The sequence below is a fragment of the Acartia tonsa genome, chromosome 13, assembly GCF_053477335.1.
Source record: "Acartia tonsa isolate MP-2025a chromosome 13, ASM5347733v1, whole genome shotgun sequence".
Lineage (NCBI taxonomy): Eukaryota > Metazoa > Arthropoda > Copepoda > Calanoida > Acartiidae > Acartia > Acartia tonsa.
Genome location: NC_137272.1, coordinates 45,376,591 through 45,397,450, shown reverse-complemented (window position 1 = coordinate 45,397,450; position 20,860 = coordinate 45,376,591). Strand labels below are relative to the sequence as shown.

At 38.3% G+C, this 20,860-nt stretch overlaps 1 protein-coding gene across 1 annotated transcript; it reads left to right on the top strand.

Moving 5' to 3' along the window:
- On the top strand, nucleotides 1–19,635 carry LOC145335485 (uncharacterized). The gene is made up of 15 exons (XM_080181247.1): nucleotides 1–66; nucleotides 1,186–1,231; nucleotides 1,934–1,993; nucleotides 4,224–4,319; nucleotides 5,262–5,378; nucleotides 6,638–6,736; nucleotides 8,653–8,751; nucleotides 8,920–9,018; nucleotides 9,286–9,384; nucleotides 9,550–9,648; nucleotides 9,880–9,978; nucleotides 10,113–10,211; nucleotides 11,015–11,083; nucleotides 12,007–12,048; nucleotides 19,504–19,635. The coding sequence occupies exons 1-14, from the start codon at nucleotides 49–51 to the stop codon at nucleotides 12,042–12,044; spliced, it is 1,137 nt and encodes a 378-aa protein (XP_080037373.1). The 5' UTR covers nucleotides 1–48; the 3' UTR covers nucleotides 12,045–12,048; nucleotides 19,504–19,635.
- The last annotated feature ends 1,225 nt before the right edge of the window (nucleotides 19,636–20,860 follow it).

The window sequence follows — 20,860 nt, the reverse complement described above, 5'->3', positions numbered from 1 at the left end:
TAGCAGCACCACCACCAGTAGTAGTTCAGTTCTTTCTCATACGTGATCATGATAACATTTAGTTTTGTGAGTACTTCATATACATATATCTATCTATCTATCTATCTATCTATCTATCTATCTATCTATCTATCTATCTATCTATCTATCTATATATCTATCTATTTATCTATCTATCTATCTATCTATCTATCTATCTATCTATCTATCTATCTATCTATCTATCTATCTATCTATCTATCTATCTATCTATTTATCTATCTATCTATATATCTATCTATCTATCTATCTATCTATCTATCTATCTATATATCTATATATCTATCTATATATCTATCTATCTATCTATCTATATATCTATCTATCTATCTATCTATCTATCCATCTATCTATCTATCTATCTATCTATCTATCTATCTATCTATCTATCTATCTATCTATTATCTATTATCTATCTTCTATCTATCTATCTATCTATCTATCTATCTTTCTATCTATTTATCTATATATCTATCTATCTATCTATCTATAAATCTGTCTATCTATCTATCTATCTATATATCTTTCTATCTATCTATCTATCTATCTATATATCTATCTATCTATCTATCTACATATCTATCTATATATCTATCTATCTATCTATATATATCCTAATTATATTGTAACAGGCTGTATTTTTGTCTGTCTATTTGTACCAAAGAATCCCGGTAACTGCTGAACATATAGGCTTCTCCTTTACAGGGTTGCTTATCATAGGTCCTGGGAAGGTTTATAACTATTTTGGTGGAGGGTACAACTTTCCTCAGAAGAGAAATCTTTCCTAGAAAATTTTAACCCCCCGTTTTTTAAAAAACATTAATATTGGAAGCCTAATTTTCCCTCCAATTCATTAATTATGGACAGATGACAGACGGACAGATGGACGGACATTGTGAATTATTGAGTAGCTTCGCTACTAAAAGAAGTGTATAATAGTTATTTCTTGCATCATATTATAAACAGCTTTCCGCGCATATAAAATGTACAATTGTAAGATTAAAACCAGTTTTTATATTCGTAGAAAACTGGATATAATATGATGATAGACATAGTTTTTTTTGTATGGATGAGAACCAGTTCTAATCCACTGGATATTAATCGGTTTCGAATGAATACGATAAAATCTAAAAGAAAATATTTAAGGTTTGTTTGCTGCTATATGTTGGAGGATGCTTATCCAAAGCTATAGGTGAGATTTTATTGTTAGGGGGGGGGGGGGAGAATTGCGCTGTTTTTAATACTAGTCTAAACGTTTCTACTGCTAATTGTAATCAACAGACAGGTATAGTGTATCATCATTGGCGATGTACATCAATTTATCTGCCATTGTCTTATCCCTTTAGATCCCTGTTTTATTGTGCTTTCTCTTGAATTATTCTTACCCCAACCCCTATTTATAAAATGAATTGTTTTCTTTTTTGCCTTACCCAAATGGATCGCATTAACCTTGCAGGGCTCAAATATAAAAACTAACCCTCCTGGCTGTCCTGCCTCTAATAAAACCTTACCTAAAAACAAAACACCCCATTTAGATAAGCCCAAAATGTAATCTGTATAAAAAGGTAACAGGATTTGTACTAAAGAATCTCACTAGCCGCTGAACCAACATGGTTCTCCTATATAATGTAGCTTTGAATAGGTTCTGGAAAGGTTCATAACTATTTTAGGTGAGGGTTCCATCACCATCCCAAGATAAATTGTTCCTAGAAAAAAAATTGTACAAAATATTCTAAAGTTCCACTAGTTTTGCTGAAAACCGGTTCTTATCCAGCGAATATTAATCATTTAGAAGGCATGCTGGAAATATTTTTTGCGGTCAAAAGTGTACAGAAAATTACCTAAATAAAAAAATCTTAAAAGAATGATAAATTTTTATTACATCTTTGTTTAGACATTAAAGAAGATGACAAAGGATTAGAAAATGATAACAGATATACTGATGTGGATCCGGGTAAGCAGTTTTCTCGTATTCATTTGGGACTAGTAGATTAGAACCGGTTCTGATTTTTGGAATAATGACTCCTAGAGGAGTAACTCTATAATCAAGTCCTAAAAATGTAAGTATGTACTTAACAATTAGCCTGTATGTAAGCATTTTTCAACAAATTTACTTCCAATTTTGTTAATATTTATACATGATTGTTAAGTTCTGTCCCTCTACAAGTGTTGTGTGTGTGTAGCCATAGTTTCTTAGTGTTTGGACCTAAGTAGTCATGGAGTAGGACGAGACACTTTTGTATACCAGCACCAGGGCCAGCTCAAGGTCCACGCTCAAGTACAAGTACTTGACCCGCTGACTCAAGGGACCTACTCTTTATTACCTCACCCTCGCCGAGTATTAAGTCACCGTAATGAATGACGCTCTCCACAGAGGAGCTTGGGTAAGGGTTGTACTGGTATTATGTACTTCACTATTGAGTATCCAAACTGCCCAATCATCACCCCTCTTGCACAACCAAGGGGAAGTTGTGTGAATGAATTGTGACTGAGAAATTTGAGTTGCCACATGGGGACTTGAACTCGAATTCTCCTCACGGTAACTCAGTGTGTTACTACTGAGCTACAACGCCCCTTTTTCTACAAGTGTTAAAGTTTGTTTGTCCAATGGTTTCAAAGCTTCGCTTTTCTGGATGTTGTCATCCTTGTTAGTTGAGCATCCAGTGAATATAATTTTATCTAGTTTTCTCACTCTTTTCCACTACTACACACGTGGCTAGCATCTTTTTTAAAGCGAAGCTTTTTTATAATTAGGGTAGGTCTTAGCAATCTACATGTCATTTTAATCTAAAATTTTTTTGAGATAGAAGGTGGTCAAAAAGTAAATAATGAGCATAAATTTAATACAAACTATGAATATTTTTTTGGTAAAAATATTTTTGCTCCTAATTTGAACATTATTAACTTATAATGTCATGTTTTTTTTGCAATCATAAGATTATCACAGAAATAAGGTAGAACCAACGAGGGAGTAAAATCTAGATAATATTTGATAATATTTTACCATGTTGTTCTATAGGTTTCGTGATTTTTTTCAAATTATTTTCTTTTCTTTATGAGCTGAGATTAAACTATGTCTAGGTTGAAACCAATTGTATAGTGTATATTTACTTACACAAATGCACTCTTAAAAAGGTTTCTTCTAATCAATTATCGACTTATATTAACAATGAAATCAATATGTTATTTCAGCTGTCGTTGGGGGGCAACGCATCGCAAAATTGACTTCTCCATTTGCCCCGAAAATATTGTTTCAGATTCATTTTGCTTGTTGGTTATACCTTATACCTAATTAATTACATATTTTTAAAGGGCGAATATAGGTTCGATATGATATGAGCTTATATCAAAGGTGCAATTCCATAGATTATAAATAACTTAAAAATATTGACATATTCAATTGTATAAGTCTGTTTATAGCTTAAAACCCGTCAATCTGGAAGAAAATATTTTGTAATTAGTGTGGTTCCCTAAGAACTCAAACACCCTAGCATCACACAAGGCTTCGTGGCAAGGTTGAATTAAAAAGCTTTCGTTAAATGATAGTCGTAATAACGTGGAAACCTATTAATCAGGGATAAATATACCCTCCTTCTACCTTCATAAAGTAAATTATTTAAAAGTTAAAAAAAAACATCAAATAATGTAAAAAGTAAAAAAAATTAATCATTAAAATTTTCTTGGAGGAAGAATGATTTCAAATCCCTGTTTTTTTGTGGCCGTGTGTGTGTGTTGAAAATGCGTACAGAAGGGTTGTTTATATCATCATGAATTAATCAAAGATCTCTGTACAGAAAATAAACTTTAAGACGTATTATTTACCCTGTCAATACTCCTGACGCCTTTCTACGCAAATTATTTTTATGCTTTTTAAAAAATTAAATAAACTAGTATATAATCTAAAATAATAAACATTTAAATTATCTTTTAAGGTGCGTGCCAATGTAATAGTCAATCAAACTTAAGCAAAATAGTCAAAAAAAAGTCTTGTAAAGGGCTAAAATAAACGATTTTGTCGGCAATCTCATTTATTATATGTTCAATTGAAACAGAAAATTGCAAAATCTACTTAAGGATTTTTTTGAATTTTTAAATTTGGCATAGATATTCTAAAAGTATGTAATGGCACCTTTGATATAAGCTCATATCATATCGAACCTATATTCGCCCTTTAAATTGTTTAGAAATAAGAAAAGCTGTATGCAATGGAAATGTTTCTACTGAACTTGTTAACAAGTTTCTGGAGCCTAGAGCAAAAATACAAGAGAACAGTTTGTCTGGTAAATTTATTCATTATTTCTCAATTTTTTAAAAAAGAAACTTAACACTTAACGATCAAGGGAGGGGGGGATGGGAGTTCTGGATAGGTGCTGGACCATCAAGAGGTGAGCAATTAAAGGGTTTCAATAATCAAATCAAGCCTGAATCATTAATCCATTTTTTCTACTAAAAGCTTTTTACTGTGTAGATCTTAATTTTAAAAAGTATTTAGATTAATCCCCTAGAAGTCAGGACCTTTCCTAGAACTCTAGGTTAGAGGGGGAGGGAGCACACTGAATGCCCTCCCCCTATTATCCTAGCTCCTATTAGAGCTAGGGACAAAAAATTGTGCATGTTCTCTTTAATCACTCATAGGTTAGTCAAAGTCATATTTTGCTTCCTTCATCCTTTTTTACTATAAAAATCCAAAAAGCTTTTATTTTCTTATTTTTGAAGAAAAATATTTTTAGAATATGTTTTTTTATGTAAATTTTATATTAATATGTATTTTAGGCAGCAGTTTTTGGATTTGATTCCTTACCCTTTTATTTAACAACAATAGTATAATATAGGATATTTTAGTATTATGGCCCAATGATAATTTTTATAACTAGATGAACCTGCTAGGTTTGCTGGCATCCTGTGCCTGTCAGGAGAAAGATATAAAAAAAACTCAATGTTATGTATTATCACCAATTTGAAAAAGTCTATCTTTTACGCACAAAAAAATCTTAGGGGCTCATCTAATATGAGTTAGCTAAATATAAAACATAATATAAAAAAGCCATAATCAATTACTATATTCACTTTCTTTTGTTTTGTTTTAAATCATCAGGTACAGTACCTCTCAAAAGCAATTGTGAAATACAAAGAAACGCCTGTTAAGAGGCATTGTCATGAAAGAGACAATACCCAAATCATCTACTGCAAGTGTCATTTTTATAATTTTTGTTCTTTTTTAGTTTTTGAAGATTTGAACCTGACAAGTATAATTTGTGAAATTGAAGTATATAATACAAAGAAATTAATCAAGCTCTTTTTACAGTATGGAGCAGATGTTAATGCTACAGATCCCAGAGGTTTTACATACTTTCTTATTTAAAGTAACAGGATATATGTCTGTCTGTATATCTATGTGTTATACCAGAGGATCTTGCTAACTAATGAACTAATATGGTTCTCCTCTACAGTTAAGTTTCGCCTAGGTCCAGGAAGGTTTAAAACTATTTTTTTGGAAGGTTACCACTACCCTGCCAAGAGATATAACCCATAGAAAAAAATGCTACTCTCTCAAATTTTTTTTGGTTTTCAAATTTGCTCACCACTTTAGGGAAGCTTCACTTATGTTTCACCAAGATGGTTTTAGGCAAATTTTTTATCAAATTAAATTGTGATGCTTTTTTCTCTAAACCTTTGAATTAAGTCACTTAAATGCTAGGGGTGCAACCTCTATTATTAAATACAGGAATGCTAGAAATGAATTGTTACAATTCTCTGTACTTATTGTCTTCTTTCTGTGAACTAAGATCTGGTGAATGGCTGGAACCTATTGTCTTATTATTCAATGGGAAGATTGTGAAATCATCTAAAAAAAGGGAATGTTCCTTTAAGGTGCGATTCATCATATTTTTGAAATGGCTTTTTATATTTTATTTTAGGTTAGGTTAGGTTATATTGGGTTAGGTGATTGCCCCACATGGTTAGGCAATTAGCCCACAGGGTTAGAGCCCTAGTTGCCACAAAAGGGACTATACCCAAAAAAAGAAATCTGCCATATTTCTCACTTGGTCCTATTAGAATAGTTTTTCTTCAAAAAAGAATGATTGATAGCAATCTTAAAAGTGAAACTTATAATATATATTTTTATCAATAATATAATAGTTATTCATTGCATCCTGTTATAGACAGCTTTCCGCAAATATTAAATGAAGGACTGGGCTATTAAAAATTATATTAAGTTTATGATTTTTTTTTATAATCATGGAAAATTGTCTGTAATAGGATACTACACATAATCTTTCAATATGGATGAGAACTAATTCTAATCCAACAAATATCAACTACTTTCAAAGTAGTACCATAAATATATTTTGAATTCTTAAAATGTTATAGAATATTTCTCCCATCATATTTAAACAGCTTTCCGCGGATATAAAGCGTACAATTATAAGATTAAAACCCATTTTTTAGCCCCAAGATACCACAGACACGGGGTAAAAAATCTGCTTTCAATCTTATGATTGTAAATTTTTAAATTCATAGAAAACTGGATATAATACAATGCTAAACATAGTTTTTTTGTATGGACGAGAATCATGTTACATATTCAAATATTTAGGAAAAACAAGTCTCCACTGGGCAAGTCAGAGTGGTCATACTTCTGTAGTACAGCTTCTTCTGGATAGAGGATCTCTTATTGATAAGAAAGATAATCTTGGTATGTTTATTTATCTATCTATCCTTTATTTAACTGTCCATACATACCTTTTAATTTTATCAATTTTTATAGTTTCTTCCTATTCTTTAATCTATTTATCTATCCAACTAGTTTATATGTACTAGTGTTGTGCCGGATACCAGATATTTGGCTGATTTCTAATGCCAGTTATTGGCTAAACCGGCTACCTGGCATTGCAAATCAGCCAGATAGCCATCAAACAGATAAATAGATAGATAGAATAATTTTTGTATTATGTACCAGGATCTATTCCAAATATTTGTGACACCTTGATCAGCACCATGACCACTGTTGTTGGAATTTTTTCTCCTGTTCAAAAATTGTCTAACTTAAAAAGTTTGGGGGTCTGTATTTTTAAGGTTAAGAAATTTAAGTGATATACCTTATTGGGGTGGGATTCTCATTCAATTTCTTGTGGTCATCTATTGAAGCCATATTATCATCCCCTTCTAATAACATACAATGCTCTAATGCGCATAGAGATATTTTGTTAAGCAACATTTAAACAGAAAACCAACCCTTTGATTGCACAACCCATTGTCTGGAGCTCCAGATCATGGTAATTAGTTGCGCATGTTTATTGGTGTCAGTGTTTGACATTTCAGCAGTGGGTACCATTTTTAACATCTCTAGTAAAATTATGTACTTTTGAATGAGCTTTATTTATTACACCTTTTTCTATATTGTCATGAATGGCATGTCTTTAAACAAAATAAATATCTACATGAAACTGTGACATATCTGTGACATAAATTATTTTTTAACTATCTTTAAAGGGACTGTGAACGTAAATTTTTCTCATCTTAATATCAAATCTTAACATTATCTCATTCATAATATCTCACAGATAGAGCAAAACACGCCTTTGTTTGCTTAAAAAACGGCTTTTTACGACGATTTTTATAAGGTACAGGGAAAGGAAGAAATTTTCCGTATTATATAAAATGTCCATTAAATTGATTTTTTCTCCCATTATAGCTAAAATTAAACTTTTTCACATAGTTCTAGATTTTTCCTAACAGTTAAGCTGACTTTTAACATAATCCTTGCTTTAAACCAATGTATAGTTACTTAGAAATTGATAAAATAAGCAATATTTTTTATTGAAAACCAAATACAATAACAAAGCCAGAAACAGGTTTTTTATTAGTATCCAATTAACTTTAGATGGCCCATCTCTCGCCCACCTTTAATTACAAATTTGTAAATAATAAAGACGCAATATTTCTTTATAAACAGTCTGATAAAAGTGTAAACTAATTCTCCAAAGTGGGTTATTTATTGTCCAACACAATAAAAAAGGATATTATTATTTTAAATAACCTATGAGATTCAACCCTTTGTAGACAGTGAGGTATTTTTTTGTCAATAATACGAATTTAAAATATGTCTTTATTACCGAACTACTACGTTATAAAAAAACTAATTGGCAATTTTATAGCATAAAATAAATCCTTAACAGTAAGTAAATTGTTTGAACTATATATGACAAGTTAAATATCCCTACAAACATTATAAGAATCAAAAAGTAATTCTAAAATTTTCTACTATGGGAAGGTGCTAATTCAATTTAGGGAAAGCATGTTCTGAACTCACCATAAGGTCCCAGTACATCCTGTGTAAACCCTTTCCACAGGTTGTTTTTACTAACTTAACAAGCCTTCTGGTGGGGTGTGTGTACTCTGAACTAAAAAATATCATGTCAACCATAAAGATAATGATGGTTAGTTACATAATATTATTAAACTATATTTATATATTGTATATTTGGTATATTCTATCTATCTATCTATAGTCTATTTCTATCTATATATCTCTTTTCACCTCTCTCTGTATTTCTATAAATGTACTCTGAGCTAAAGAATATATAAAGTATCTAATATATTTATATCTAGGTTACACAAGTCTTATGTGGGCAGCATGGAATGGAAACACAGAAACAGTCAGACTACTTCTAGAACACAAAGCTGATGTCAACCATAAAGATAATGATGGTTAGTTACATAAAATAATTTATATCATTTTACAATATATAGTACCTTTAGTATATTCTATCTATATATCCATTTATCTATATATCTATCTGTACATCTGTCTCTGTATATCTATAACTGTACTCTGAACTAAAGAATTCATAATGTAACAAATATATTTATACCTAGGAGATACCAGTCTTATTGTTGCAGCAAGCAGTGGAAAAACAGAAGTAGTCAGAATACTTCTAGAATATGGAGCCGATGTCAACATTAAAGATAATGATGGTTAGTTACATAGTATTTTTTTAATATATAGTATATCTTTAGTATATTCTATCTAACAGTCAGACTATTTCTAAAACATGAAGCTGATGTCAACCATATAGATAATAGAGGTTAGTTGCATAATATTATTATACTAGTATACCATTTATATAATGTATATTTAGTATATTCTATCCATCTATCAATTTCTGTTTACCTCTCTCTGTATATATATAACTGTACTCTGAACTAAAGAATTCATAATGTAACTAATATATTTATAACTAGGAGCTACCAGTCTTATGTGGGCAGCAGTTTATGAATACACAGAAGTAATGAGAATACTTCTAGAATATGGGGCCGATGTCAACCATAAAGATAATAGAGGTTAGCTACATAATATTATTTCACTATATAGTGTATCTTTAGTATATTCTATCTATCTATTATCTTAAGTCTAAATATCTACCTCTGAACACCTCTCTCTGTATATATATAACTGTACTCTGAACTAAAGAATATATATAATGTAACTAATATATTTATATGTAGGTGAGACAAGTCTTATGAGGGCAGCATACAATAGAAAGACAGAAACAGCTAGACTACTTCTAGATCATGGAGCTCATGTCAACCAAAGAGATAATGATGGTTAGTTGCATAATATTATCATACTATATTTGTATATCTTTAGTTACAGTTTGTTCTATCTATCTATATATAATATATATCTATCCATATATTAGATAGATATAATATAGATAATAATGGTTATTTTACTATATTTTTGTCTTTGGTATAATTTATCTATCCATACACCTTTCTCTGTATATCTACTCTGAGCCTATAAATATAAAATGTAACTAATATATTTATATCTAGGTTACACAAGTCTTATGAGCGCAGCACTGGGTGAAAACACAGAAACAGTCAGACTACTTCTAGAATATGGACTCGATGTCAACCAAAAAGATAGTGATGGTTAGTTATATAATATTATTGTACTATATAGTATATTTAGTATATTATAACTATCTCTAATCATTTTCTCTGTGTATAACTATGACTTTAATCTGAACAACATAATATAATGTTTCTTATATATTTATATCTAGGTAATACAAGTCTTATGTGGGCAGCAACTAATGGAAAGACAGAAACAGTCCGACTACTTCTAGAATATGGAGCCAATATCAACAATAAAGATAAAGATGGTTAGTTACATAATATATTTGTATATAGAATCTTTAGTATGTTCTATCTAACTATCTATGTATTCATTTATCTAACAATCTATTTCTGTACACCCCTCTCTGTATATCTATAGCTGTGCTTTAAACTCAAGATATATATATTGTATCTTTAGTATATTATATCTATCTATCTATCTATATATCTATCTATCTATCTATCAATCTATATATCTATCTATTTATCTATCTATCAATCTATATATCTATCTATCTATCTATCTATCTATCTATCTATCTATCTATCTATCTATCCTTCTATCTATCTATCTATCTATCTATCTATCTATCTATCTATCTATCTATCTATCTATCTATCTATCTATCTATCTATCTATCTATCTATCTATCTATTGATTATCTTATCACCTATGTATCCAAATAAATATAAATATATATGTTGAATTAAAACTTAATCTGTAATTAGAATATAATATCATTTTAATTACACAAATTGTTGGATGCACAAATATGTAAATTCTTCTTTCAACTATAGCTCTCTATCTCTCTATCATTCTCTCTTCTCTCTCTCTCACTCTCTCTCTCCCTCTCTCTCTCTCTCTCTCTCTCTCTTTCTCTCTGAACTACTCAATAATACTTTGCTATTTGGCTTGTCCATTTACAAAATTTGAATCATTATATATAGTTTATGCCAACTTTATAAACTATATAAAAATCATGTTGCTGACATATTTAAAACATTAATATGTCACAATATGAAGGGCAATACAAAGGGTTATTATATAATTAATTAATATTATACATAGGTTGGACAGATCTGGATTGGGCTCTATTAAAAAGATATGAAGAAATAGCAGAAATACTTAGAGAACATGGTATGCTTAATTAATAACTCTATATTTATAATTATGTATATCCTAACCTTTAATTTGGCTTTTAATGAATTCTTTCTATTAGTCAATCATATTAAGGAGATCTTTGGATGAACTGCCAAAACAATATAAAAAGTATTATATTAAAGTTTATATATATACTATAATCTTTAGCTTTATTATTGTATTAAAGTCTGTTATTTTTTTTAATGTTTGATTAGAACATTACTTGAATATGCCTATAATTCTGTCAAAAATACAAAAAGACCTTTTTTTACCTAAGCTGCTGGAACGGTTTCTTTACAACCTCAAATTTATGCAGATACTGATATTCAATTAGGTGTAAGTTTTATATGGAAACCATAAAATTGATAGAAAAATATCTGTTTTAGAACTTCTTTCTCACTTTTAAAGTTTGATTCTTTTTAATTAACTGTTTAAAAGGGATTTATACATTGATTATTATAATATATAATATGTAGATATTAATAGTATTTCAAAATTAATTACTTGAGCTTGTAAAGAAACTGTTTCAGAAAAGGCCTATTTTTAAGCATTTTTAACAGAGTTATGTAAAACTAACAGACATTGTGGATAAAAAACATTTAATACATTTGGGCAATATATATTTCTGTATAAATGAATATGAAAATCATTGTTTTCATTGACTTATTTCTTCCTATTATTATATGAAGTTGTTTTGGTTCGTCATTTAAGATCCCAAAACTACTCAATAAGTTTAGTTACAAAATTTAGGAAAACTTAACATTAGGATGGTTTTAGGCTATTAAAGCTTATCATTTAAGTCTTACAATGGTTTTAGGCTATTTTTATGTCCCCTCCCATTAGAAAACAAATCCCCTTCATGTGTAAAGCTGGCTATTCAATAAAAAATTTAAATAATTTAAAAATAAATTTTTTTTCAGGAGGAAAGTGTAACCGTATGTGTTGGTCTAACTTATAACAAGGTAAAACAATTAAATAAATCATTATAATAATAAGGTTGATTAACAAAAAAGTTATATTTATCAGTGCATTCTCTCAAAGTGCCTAGGGAGCACAGACCCCTCCTAAAAGGGTAATAAAAGTTAAGGAGTCTTTAATTGTTTATACCAACTTACCTATAATATATGTCTATTTATTCATTTACTTCTCTGTATATATGTGGTAATACGACACCCAGACGGACAGGCAGTTTACAGAGTTGCTTCGCTGTGACTTATGATAACAAACCCCCTGCACTAATCTTATTATATCACCATCTATCTCATGACCGCTGTTGACCCCGCAACCCAGCGGTCAAACTGGCCTGCCTAAATGTGGGGAGGGGACTCAAACATGCAACTATCACGCGTACCTCACGCGCTTATATAACCGGGAGGAGCTGCCTCCCCTTTTACCACCGCTGCCCCCACAGCCTGTCTACCGCCGGGAGCTAAGCCCTAGCGTCCCACACCCCCTTCAAACCTAACCATTGTTATAATCTGTTGTATATATATAGTAAACATTGCTTGTAAATATTATTCAGTTTAAATATATAATTTCTGTATGATTGAATCCTGCTTGTTTGTTTGGTAGAATAATTAAAGGCTAGGGCTCGTTGAATCCGAACTCGTTACCCCGTGGGCCGAGAACGCTCGGCTTACCAGAACTTGGTGTCAGCGTGTTTCAATCGAGCCTTACAGAAACTAGCCTATTCTACCTCTGATTGGACCCTTTGGCAAGTAAGGGGACAATCAGCCGCCAACTGAGAAGCCAACTGACCCGTGAGACGGCCTTTTTAGGTCGAATTTCCATCATTTTGAACGCAATATGTGGGCCTCTGGCCTACGGCAAGCAGATTCAGCCTGCTAAAAGCGCCAGTTAAGACGCTTTTTCCGTGCCGTATAGGAGTAGCGCTAGGTGCGCAGCCACGGCAATCGGATAATTTAGCTCAGACGGCTACAGAACTGAGTCTAAATTGGCAAGTGTAGCTGGGACAAGCCCCAGGACACCCAGGCCAAACCTACGAGACAGACAGCTGGGTGCTGGTCTCCTTAAGAAGGCAATGTGTGGCTGCGAAGCTTCAGCACACAAGTAAGCCCTACCACTGCGACGGATAGCAGATTTTGAGCCACAGGCACGGCAGGACGGGACATTCCCTGCCGCTGCCTCCCAGGATTCGAACCCGAGGCGCTGCAGGACGGGCCATTCCCTGCCGCCATTTTCGGGATTCGAACCAGCGGCGCTGTAGGACGGGTCATTCCCTACCGCCGTCACCCCTCTGAACCTTGCAGGACGGACATTCCCTGCTGCCAGTGCTTCCAGAATCACACCTAGAGCGCCTAGTGATAACAACACATAAGTGTGTATAAATGTCAACCAAGTGATAAAAAATAAATATAAAATTGTTGACCCAGTGATAATTAATAAGCTCTAGTGATTCGAAGCTACAGTCTAAGCCACCATGGTAAGCGATACCACCATAGCTGCGGTTCGGCCACCACCGAAGTTTTTGCCAACCCCAGCCGAACGAGAGGCCCCCTTGTCTCAAGGGCAGGACCTCCACTTCCCCTGCCATGTCAGGGTGAGGTTTCCTACTCCTGACCCTGCCCAGCATGTACAGGTTGATGCCATGATCGATTCTGGCAACCGTGTACCAGGGTCTGCTGTAATTTCTGAGCACCTCATGCACGCGATGGGCGTGCAACGCATGTTGATACCGGACAACACCCAAATCCTGACTGCTAACGAGGAAGGCCAGCCCCTCCAGGTAATAGGAAAATTAAAAGAGTTATATATGGCAGTCTCACACACCCTTATACTCCATCTATACCACGTGACTGTGGTCCGGAACCTCTCACACCCTCTGAACCTAGGAGGGTATTTTCTCAAGGAGTTCGGAACTAGGCTCTGTTTCGACATGCAACCACCTTGCTTGTGGGTGCGTGGGGAGTTTATCCCACTCCGTGGCGTCCCCATTGACCGGGAGACAGCCGAGAGAGAGCTAAGTTATGAGGGGCCTCTGCCAGGCCCCCTGCCCGAGCAGCCGCGTGTGGTTGAGAAAGGCACACACTGGGTGGACGCTGAGCTCAACGCACACAAGGGAGCTAACCTGCTAGCCATGGGGTTGCCCTCAGTGCCCAAGGTGCCGAGGGAGAGCCTGCCAACAACGTTCCCTGAGATTGCCAGCCCTCCAGAACCAATCTTCTCCGCCGACACCTTTATCAACGGCCAGCCGTGTCCACCTGGCCCCCTCTACCTGGGACCTCCAGCCAGTCCACCAGCCAAGCCCGAGTCCAGACCCGTCAAGTCGCGGTCTGATGTACCCGGAGCCACACTCAACTCTCAGGCCTCAGCCTCTCCCGGCGCCGTGCCCGTCAAGTCGTGGCCGGCTGCCTCCGGAACCATGCATGGCTCCGCTACCTCAGCCTCTCCGAGCGCCGAGCCCGTCAAGTCGCGGCCGGACGCCCACGGAGCCAAGGCTGGACCCAGCACTTTGGCCTCTCCCAGCGCCGGGCCCGTCAAATCGTGGCCGGACGCCCTCGGAGCCACACCTGGCTCCGACACGTCAGCCCCTCCAGAAGCCGAGCCCGTCAAGTCGCGGCCGGTGGGTCCTGGAGCCAAAGCTGACCCCGCACCAGCCACGTATAGGCTAAGCGCTGTCACTCCAACTGATGGCCAGCCACCCCAGCTCCGCACAGCCAAGCGGGTGGTCCTGCCTGGCCGCGGGGTCATGGCGGTCCCTGTTGAGCTAGTAGGCCATCGCACCAAGGATGCCATCCAACTAGCTGCCCCAGAACAGAGGTTTGGGGAGGATCTTGTTATCCCAGAGGGCCTGTATGCCCACAGGCCTGGCTCCGCCACTGTGTTTAGAGTGCTGGTGGTAAATGAAGGGGAGATGCCCCTCTTGCTGGATGCTGGCCTCCCAGTGGCTGGGGAGCTGGTCAAACCTGACATTCTAGAGGTCTCTGATACGCCTCCCCCGCGTCTCCACTCGTTCCAAGAGCCTGCTGAGCCTCCAGAAATGCAGGAGTTGTGGGAGGCCCTGGAGATGGAAGACAATGAGTTCCTACGCAAGGACCCCTTGCTCAAGAAGGAGGTTTGGACTATGTTGTCAGAATACAGAGACGTCTTCTCCAATTCTACCCCCGGCTGCACAGATGTGGTTGAGTTGCAGCTGCGCCTCAAGCCAGGGACCCAGCCGATCCGCCAGAGATTTAGGGATCTGAACCCGCGGCAAGAGGCTGAACTGGAGAAACAACTGGACACCTGGCTACAGGAGGGAGTGATAGAGCCGTCGGACTCCGCCTGGAGCAGCCCCCTGGTGCCCATCAAGAAGAAGGACGGGAGCACCCGCTGGGCCGTCGACTACAGAGCCCTCAACAAGTGCCTGGAACTGGGCACCGTGTCTACAGTGCTTTAGACGCGGTGGCCGCATACTACACCATCCGTGTGTCCGAGGACAGCCGGCCCTGCACCGCCTTCACCACCCCCAGGGGCTTGTATCAATGGAAAAGGATGCCCTTTGGCCTGGCTACGGCACCGTCTGTCTATTCCAGGTTTATTGCAGGGGTCCTAAACCCCCTAGGCACAGCCAACCTCCAGTCATACCTTGACGACGTCCTGACCTTCCACCAGGATACCTGGGCCCACCAGGCCAGGCTCCGAGAGGTCTTGGAAGCCCACCGCAGGGGAGGAATCCGCCTCAAGCCAGCCAAGACCAAGCTGTTCCGATCCAAGGTGGATTATCTGGGCCACACCCTCAGCCGTGAGGGGATGGCCATGCAGGAGGACTATATTGACCGTATCCTGGATTGGCCAGCCCCCATCACCCCCAAGGATTTGCTGGCGCTGCTGGGGTTCTTTGGATACTACCGCCTGTTCATCCCAGAGTATGCAGACCTCACCTACGAGATGAATCGGCAGAAGACGGCCAAGACCCTAACCTGGACGCCTGAGATGGAAGCCCAGCTGCTGCAACTCAAGGACAAGTTCCGCAAGGCCCCCATCCGAGCGCCGCCCAGGTTTGATTTGCCAGCGGTGTTCCAGCTCACCACAGACTTCAGCAGCCGCGCCATCTCTGCCATACTGAGTCAATGCCAGGATGGCAAGGAGAGGCTGATTGCCGCCGTGGGGCACAAGACAACCAACCCTGAGACGCGCTACCCGTCCTGGAAGGGAGAGATGGCCGCCATTATGTATGGGATCCGAAAATTCCACGGCATCTTGTCCTACCGCAGCTTCCAGATCAACACTGATTCCTCAGCCTTGCTACAGATGAAATCACTGAACACATCCACAGGGATGGTGGCCCGCTGGCAGGAGGAGCTAGCGGCCTTAGACTTTACCGTCTGCCATCGGCCTGGCACCCAGAATACCAACGCCGACGCCCTCAGCCGCCGGGAAGATGCCAACATGCCAACGGCTAGCGCCGAAGAATTAGCAGAGCAGGCTGAGTACATCCACAACCTTTGCCAGCTAGGGGAGTCCGCAGCTAGCCGGCCCCCTGCCGCCCGACTGGATCCAGCTAGAGTATTGGAGGCCCAGACACAGGACCCCCTTCTGCTCCGTGTCCGCCAATGGGTGGCTGATGGCAAAGCCCCAACTAAGGCTGAGCTGCGTGGCAAGGAACGAGACGAGCAGCAGTACGCCAGCCGCTTCCCAGCCCTGGGGCTTGACGAGCATGGCTGCCTCACCACCACTGACCAGACCCTGACAGGGGAGAGGACAAGATACCTGCTGCCTTCGGCCCTCCAGCAGGACGCGTTCTTTCTAGCCCATGGGACCCCCATGGCTGGGCACTTTGGGATGGACGCGACTATCGCCCGCGTTGCCATGCACTTCTGGTGGCCCAACCTGGTCCGTGACATCCGTCTGATGGTACAGACTTGCCCTGAGTGTGTCCAGAAGGTTACCAAGGAGAGACTGAAGCAAGGGATCCACGTGCCCTCCCGCCAGGGGTATCCACAGCAAGTCCTATTTATCGACCTGGTGGGGCCACTGCCAGAGACCCCAGCTGGGAACCGCTATATCCTCACCTGCCAAGATGGGTTCAGCCGGTTTGTCAGCCTCTACGCCATCCCCAACAAGCGCACTCTCACGGTGGCTGAGACCCTGTTGCACCGCCACCTGGCCACGTTCGGATGCCCCCTGAAGATCCATTCCGACAATGGAATGGAATTTACCGGCCAGGTATTCCAGGAACTGGCCTCCAGGCTTGAGATTGGTCTGACACATCCACCACCCTACAACCCGCAGTCCAACCGAGTGGAGAGGTTTCATAGGACGCTCAACACAGGCATGCGCCTGTTCCTAGACAGAGACGATAACAACTGGGAGCCCCACCTGCCTGCCATCGCCTTCGCATACAACACCAAGGCCTGCAGATCCACTGGCGTGACCCCGTTCCTGGCCTTCTTTGGGAGAGAGGCCAAACTTCCGGTGGACATGGTACTACGGCTGCCAGAGACCGAATATGCTTCAGTTCCAGCCAACGTCCAAGCTCTCTTGCAGCGCTACTATGCAGTGTATGATGCCATCCAGCAGAAGGAGGAGGGAGCCATCCGGAGGAGCGCGGCAGCTTACGAAGGCACGGCCAAGTATGAGGTTGGAGACTTGGTCTGGTACCTGGCCCCCCGCCTGGTGCCAGGGAAGGCAGCCAAGATTACCAAGAGATGGACTGGCCCCTGGAAAGTAGTGAGGCAAGCTACAGAAGTCCATTATGTCATCAAACCTGCCTCTCCAGTAGCCAGGATCTCAGAAGTTACCGCGCATGTAGGCCGACTGCGCAAATACACTGGAGATGTGACTGCCCACCAGATCCCAGCAGACATCCAAGTTGATATGGACGGCGACGAGGATGCCACCGAGCTGCCAGTTGGAGCGGCGGCGCCCGCAGCTAGCGACCCAGGACAGCTCCCAGTGCACCAGCCAGCCGCAGCCGCCCCACAGCCTAGCAGCCAGGATCGTGACCCAGTAGAGGAGAACCTGCAGGAGCAGCCCAACGAACCACCGCCGCCGCCGCCCGCTCCAGAGCCACCCAGAGATGCCATCTGGAATCCTGACGCGGACATGGAGAACCTGCCAGCCAGCAGCGAGCCTGTAGGAGAAGAACCAGCCACTGCGATGGAAGAAGCCGCCCCAGAAGACGAAGCTGAAGCCATGTGCCCCCTGTTGATGACAGCCATCCCCATCCGGGTAGGAGCTAGGAGACCAAGCAACCTGAATCAAGCAGGCGCCCCCATGGAGTTCTATGCGCCCTTTGCCATCGTCATTCCCCCCTTAGGAACCACCAGAGTCCGCCTAGGCCTCCGTGTCCAGTTACCAGCTGAGGCAGAGCTAATCCTGCAGACGAGGCAAAATTTCCAGCGGCGGGGCTTGGCCGTCGCCAACCCACGTCTAGAAGCCAACCAGGAGCTGACAATGCTGATATCCAACCACAGTCAGACCGAGCAACGAGTGTCCCAGGGAGCCTGTGTAGCCCGAGCTGTCCTCCATCGAGCTGTGCCCCAAGAACTGCCTGTCCTGCGCAGGCATAGGCTGTCGTATCCCCAGGTTCAAGGCCTGGTGGCTCAGGAGCCACGCAACCCTTGAAGGGGAGGTTGTGGTAATACGACACCCAGACGGACAGGCAGTTTACAGAGTTGCTTCGCTGTGACTTATGATAACAAACCCCCTGCACTAATCTTATTATATCACCATCTATCTCATGACCGCTGTTGACCCCGCAACCCAGCGGTCAAACTGGCCTGCCTAAATGTGGGGAGGGGACTCAAACATGCAACTATCACGCGTACCTCACGCGCTTATATAACCGGGAGGAGCTGCCTCCCCTTTTACCACCGCTGCCCCCACAGCCTGTCTACCGCCGGGAGCTAAGCCCTAGCGTCCCACACCCCCTTCAAACCTAACCATTGTTATAATCTGTTGTATATATATAGTAAACATTGCTTGTAAATATTATTCAGTTTAAATATATAATTTCTGTATGATTGAATCCTGCTTGTTTGTTTGGTAGAATAATTAAAGGCTAGGGCTCGTTGAATCCGAACTCGTTACCCCGTGGGCCGAGAACGCTCGGCTTACCAGATATACATCTAGTAACTGCTATTTGTTTACTTAGCTTATTATCTAATTATATCAGAAATGTATATCTATTATAATCCTTAATTCTAAATCTATAACTGTTTAAATGTTTATGGCAGGAGATGTTTATTTTTCTATCTATAAATATATTTATTCATCTTTTTATCTAAATCTATATATTTGCCTATTTCAAAATATCTAATCTAAAAATCACAATAAACAGATAAAAAAAAACTTTTCTAATTTTTAGCTTTTCTTTATCTATATCTATGAATTTTTTCCAGTTTTTCTGTTTAAATCTTATATCTGTTATTGATTCCAATATAATTTTGATTAATTAATAATAATTATTTTAGAACAGAACAGCTTTGGGTGAACAGAATGATTACCTACAATGCTTTATTATTTTAAAATACTGTGCCTTTTTTATATAAAAACTGATTATTGTATGATTCATGATTTTCAAATAAGAATATTTAGATTTTAAAGTATTTTTTACTTATCATTTTAATATGTTTACTAGCCTAGCTACTTTTAATTTACTTTGTCTGTCAGTTAAAGTCTTAAAGAGGTTTTTAAACTGTTTTTAACCTATTTTTTTATCATATATCAAAAATATACTATGACACCAGTAGAATCAGACTGCAGAGCCCAAATTTGAATTAAGTCCCCAATAAACTTTTTTTGGGGGATTTAAAAATCAATTTTATATGTTGCTGTGATCATTTTGATGGAAGCAAAAGCATTTTTTAGTTTGGGGTTAAATTGTTTCTTACAGAACAATTTGATGTGATTCAGATTATATCAATACAATAATAAAAACTCTACTCTGTTCGATGCAAATAATTTTTTTCTAAAACAATAATTTATATAGAAGAAATTTAACATTAAAATAAAACATATTATTCTGAAGTCTGAACCAATTAGAAGTCTCGTTTCATTTTAGTTTTTTACAATTCAAAAAAGAGTGTTTTCACAAAGTGACTTATTTCCAATGTAGTTAAATAATTTTTATTTAATTAAAATGAAAAGAATGAAAACTATACACATAAAAGATACATGCTTTTAAAAAATATTTTAAAAAATAAGTTTGAATAATCTTATATTTTATCATATTTGTATATGTGACAAAAAAATTTGTTGTATTGCGTAAACATTTGTTGTCATCTTTCACTGTTTAACCCTTTACAGCCAATTTTTTGTGTTTTAAATAAGTGATGGAAAACAAGCACGATAAAGTTAATTCATTGATATATTGTAAAGAATTAAGATTTTAATGAATTAATTTAGATGAAATCAAAAGGCCTAATTTTACTCTATACCAGAATACTATATATATGAAGCAAAACACTCTAAAAGCTACGAATTTTACCCAAATAAAAAAAGACCTTTTGCTCTGATCAAAAAAGACCACAGCAACAGTAAAATTAATTTTTAAATCCCCTCAAAAAAGTTTATTGGGGACTTAATTCAAATTTAGGCTCTGTAGTTTAATTCTACTGGTGTCATAGTATATTTTTGATATATGTTTTAAAAATAGGTTAAAAACAGTTTAAATTAAGTCTTAGAAAGATGTTTTTTATATTCTAAAATTTTGTGGATATTATCAATCCTTGACTCATAATATGATTTGATAGATGTTGGTTAGTTATATTTAGTGTTGGTACTCTAATGATGAAATATCATTTCTGTCCTATTATAACTAGGATGACA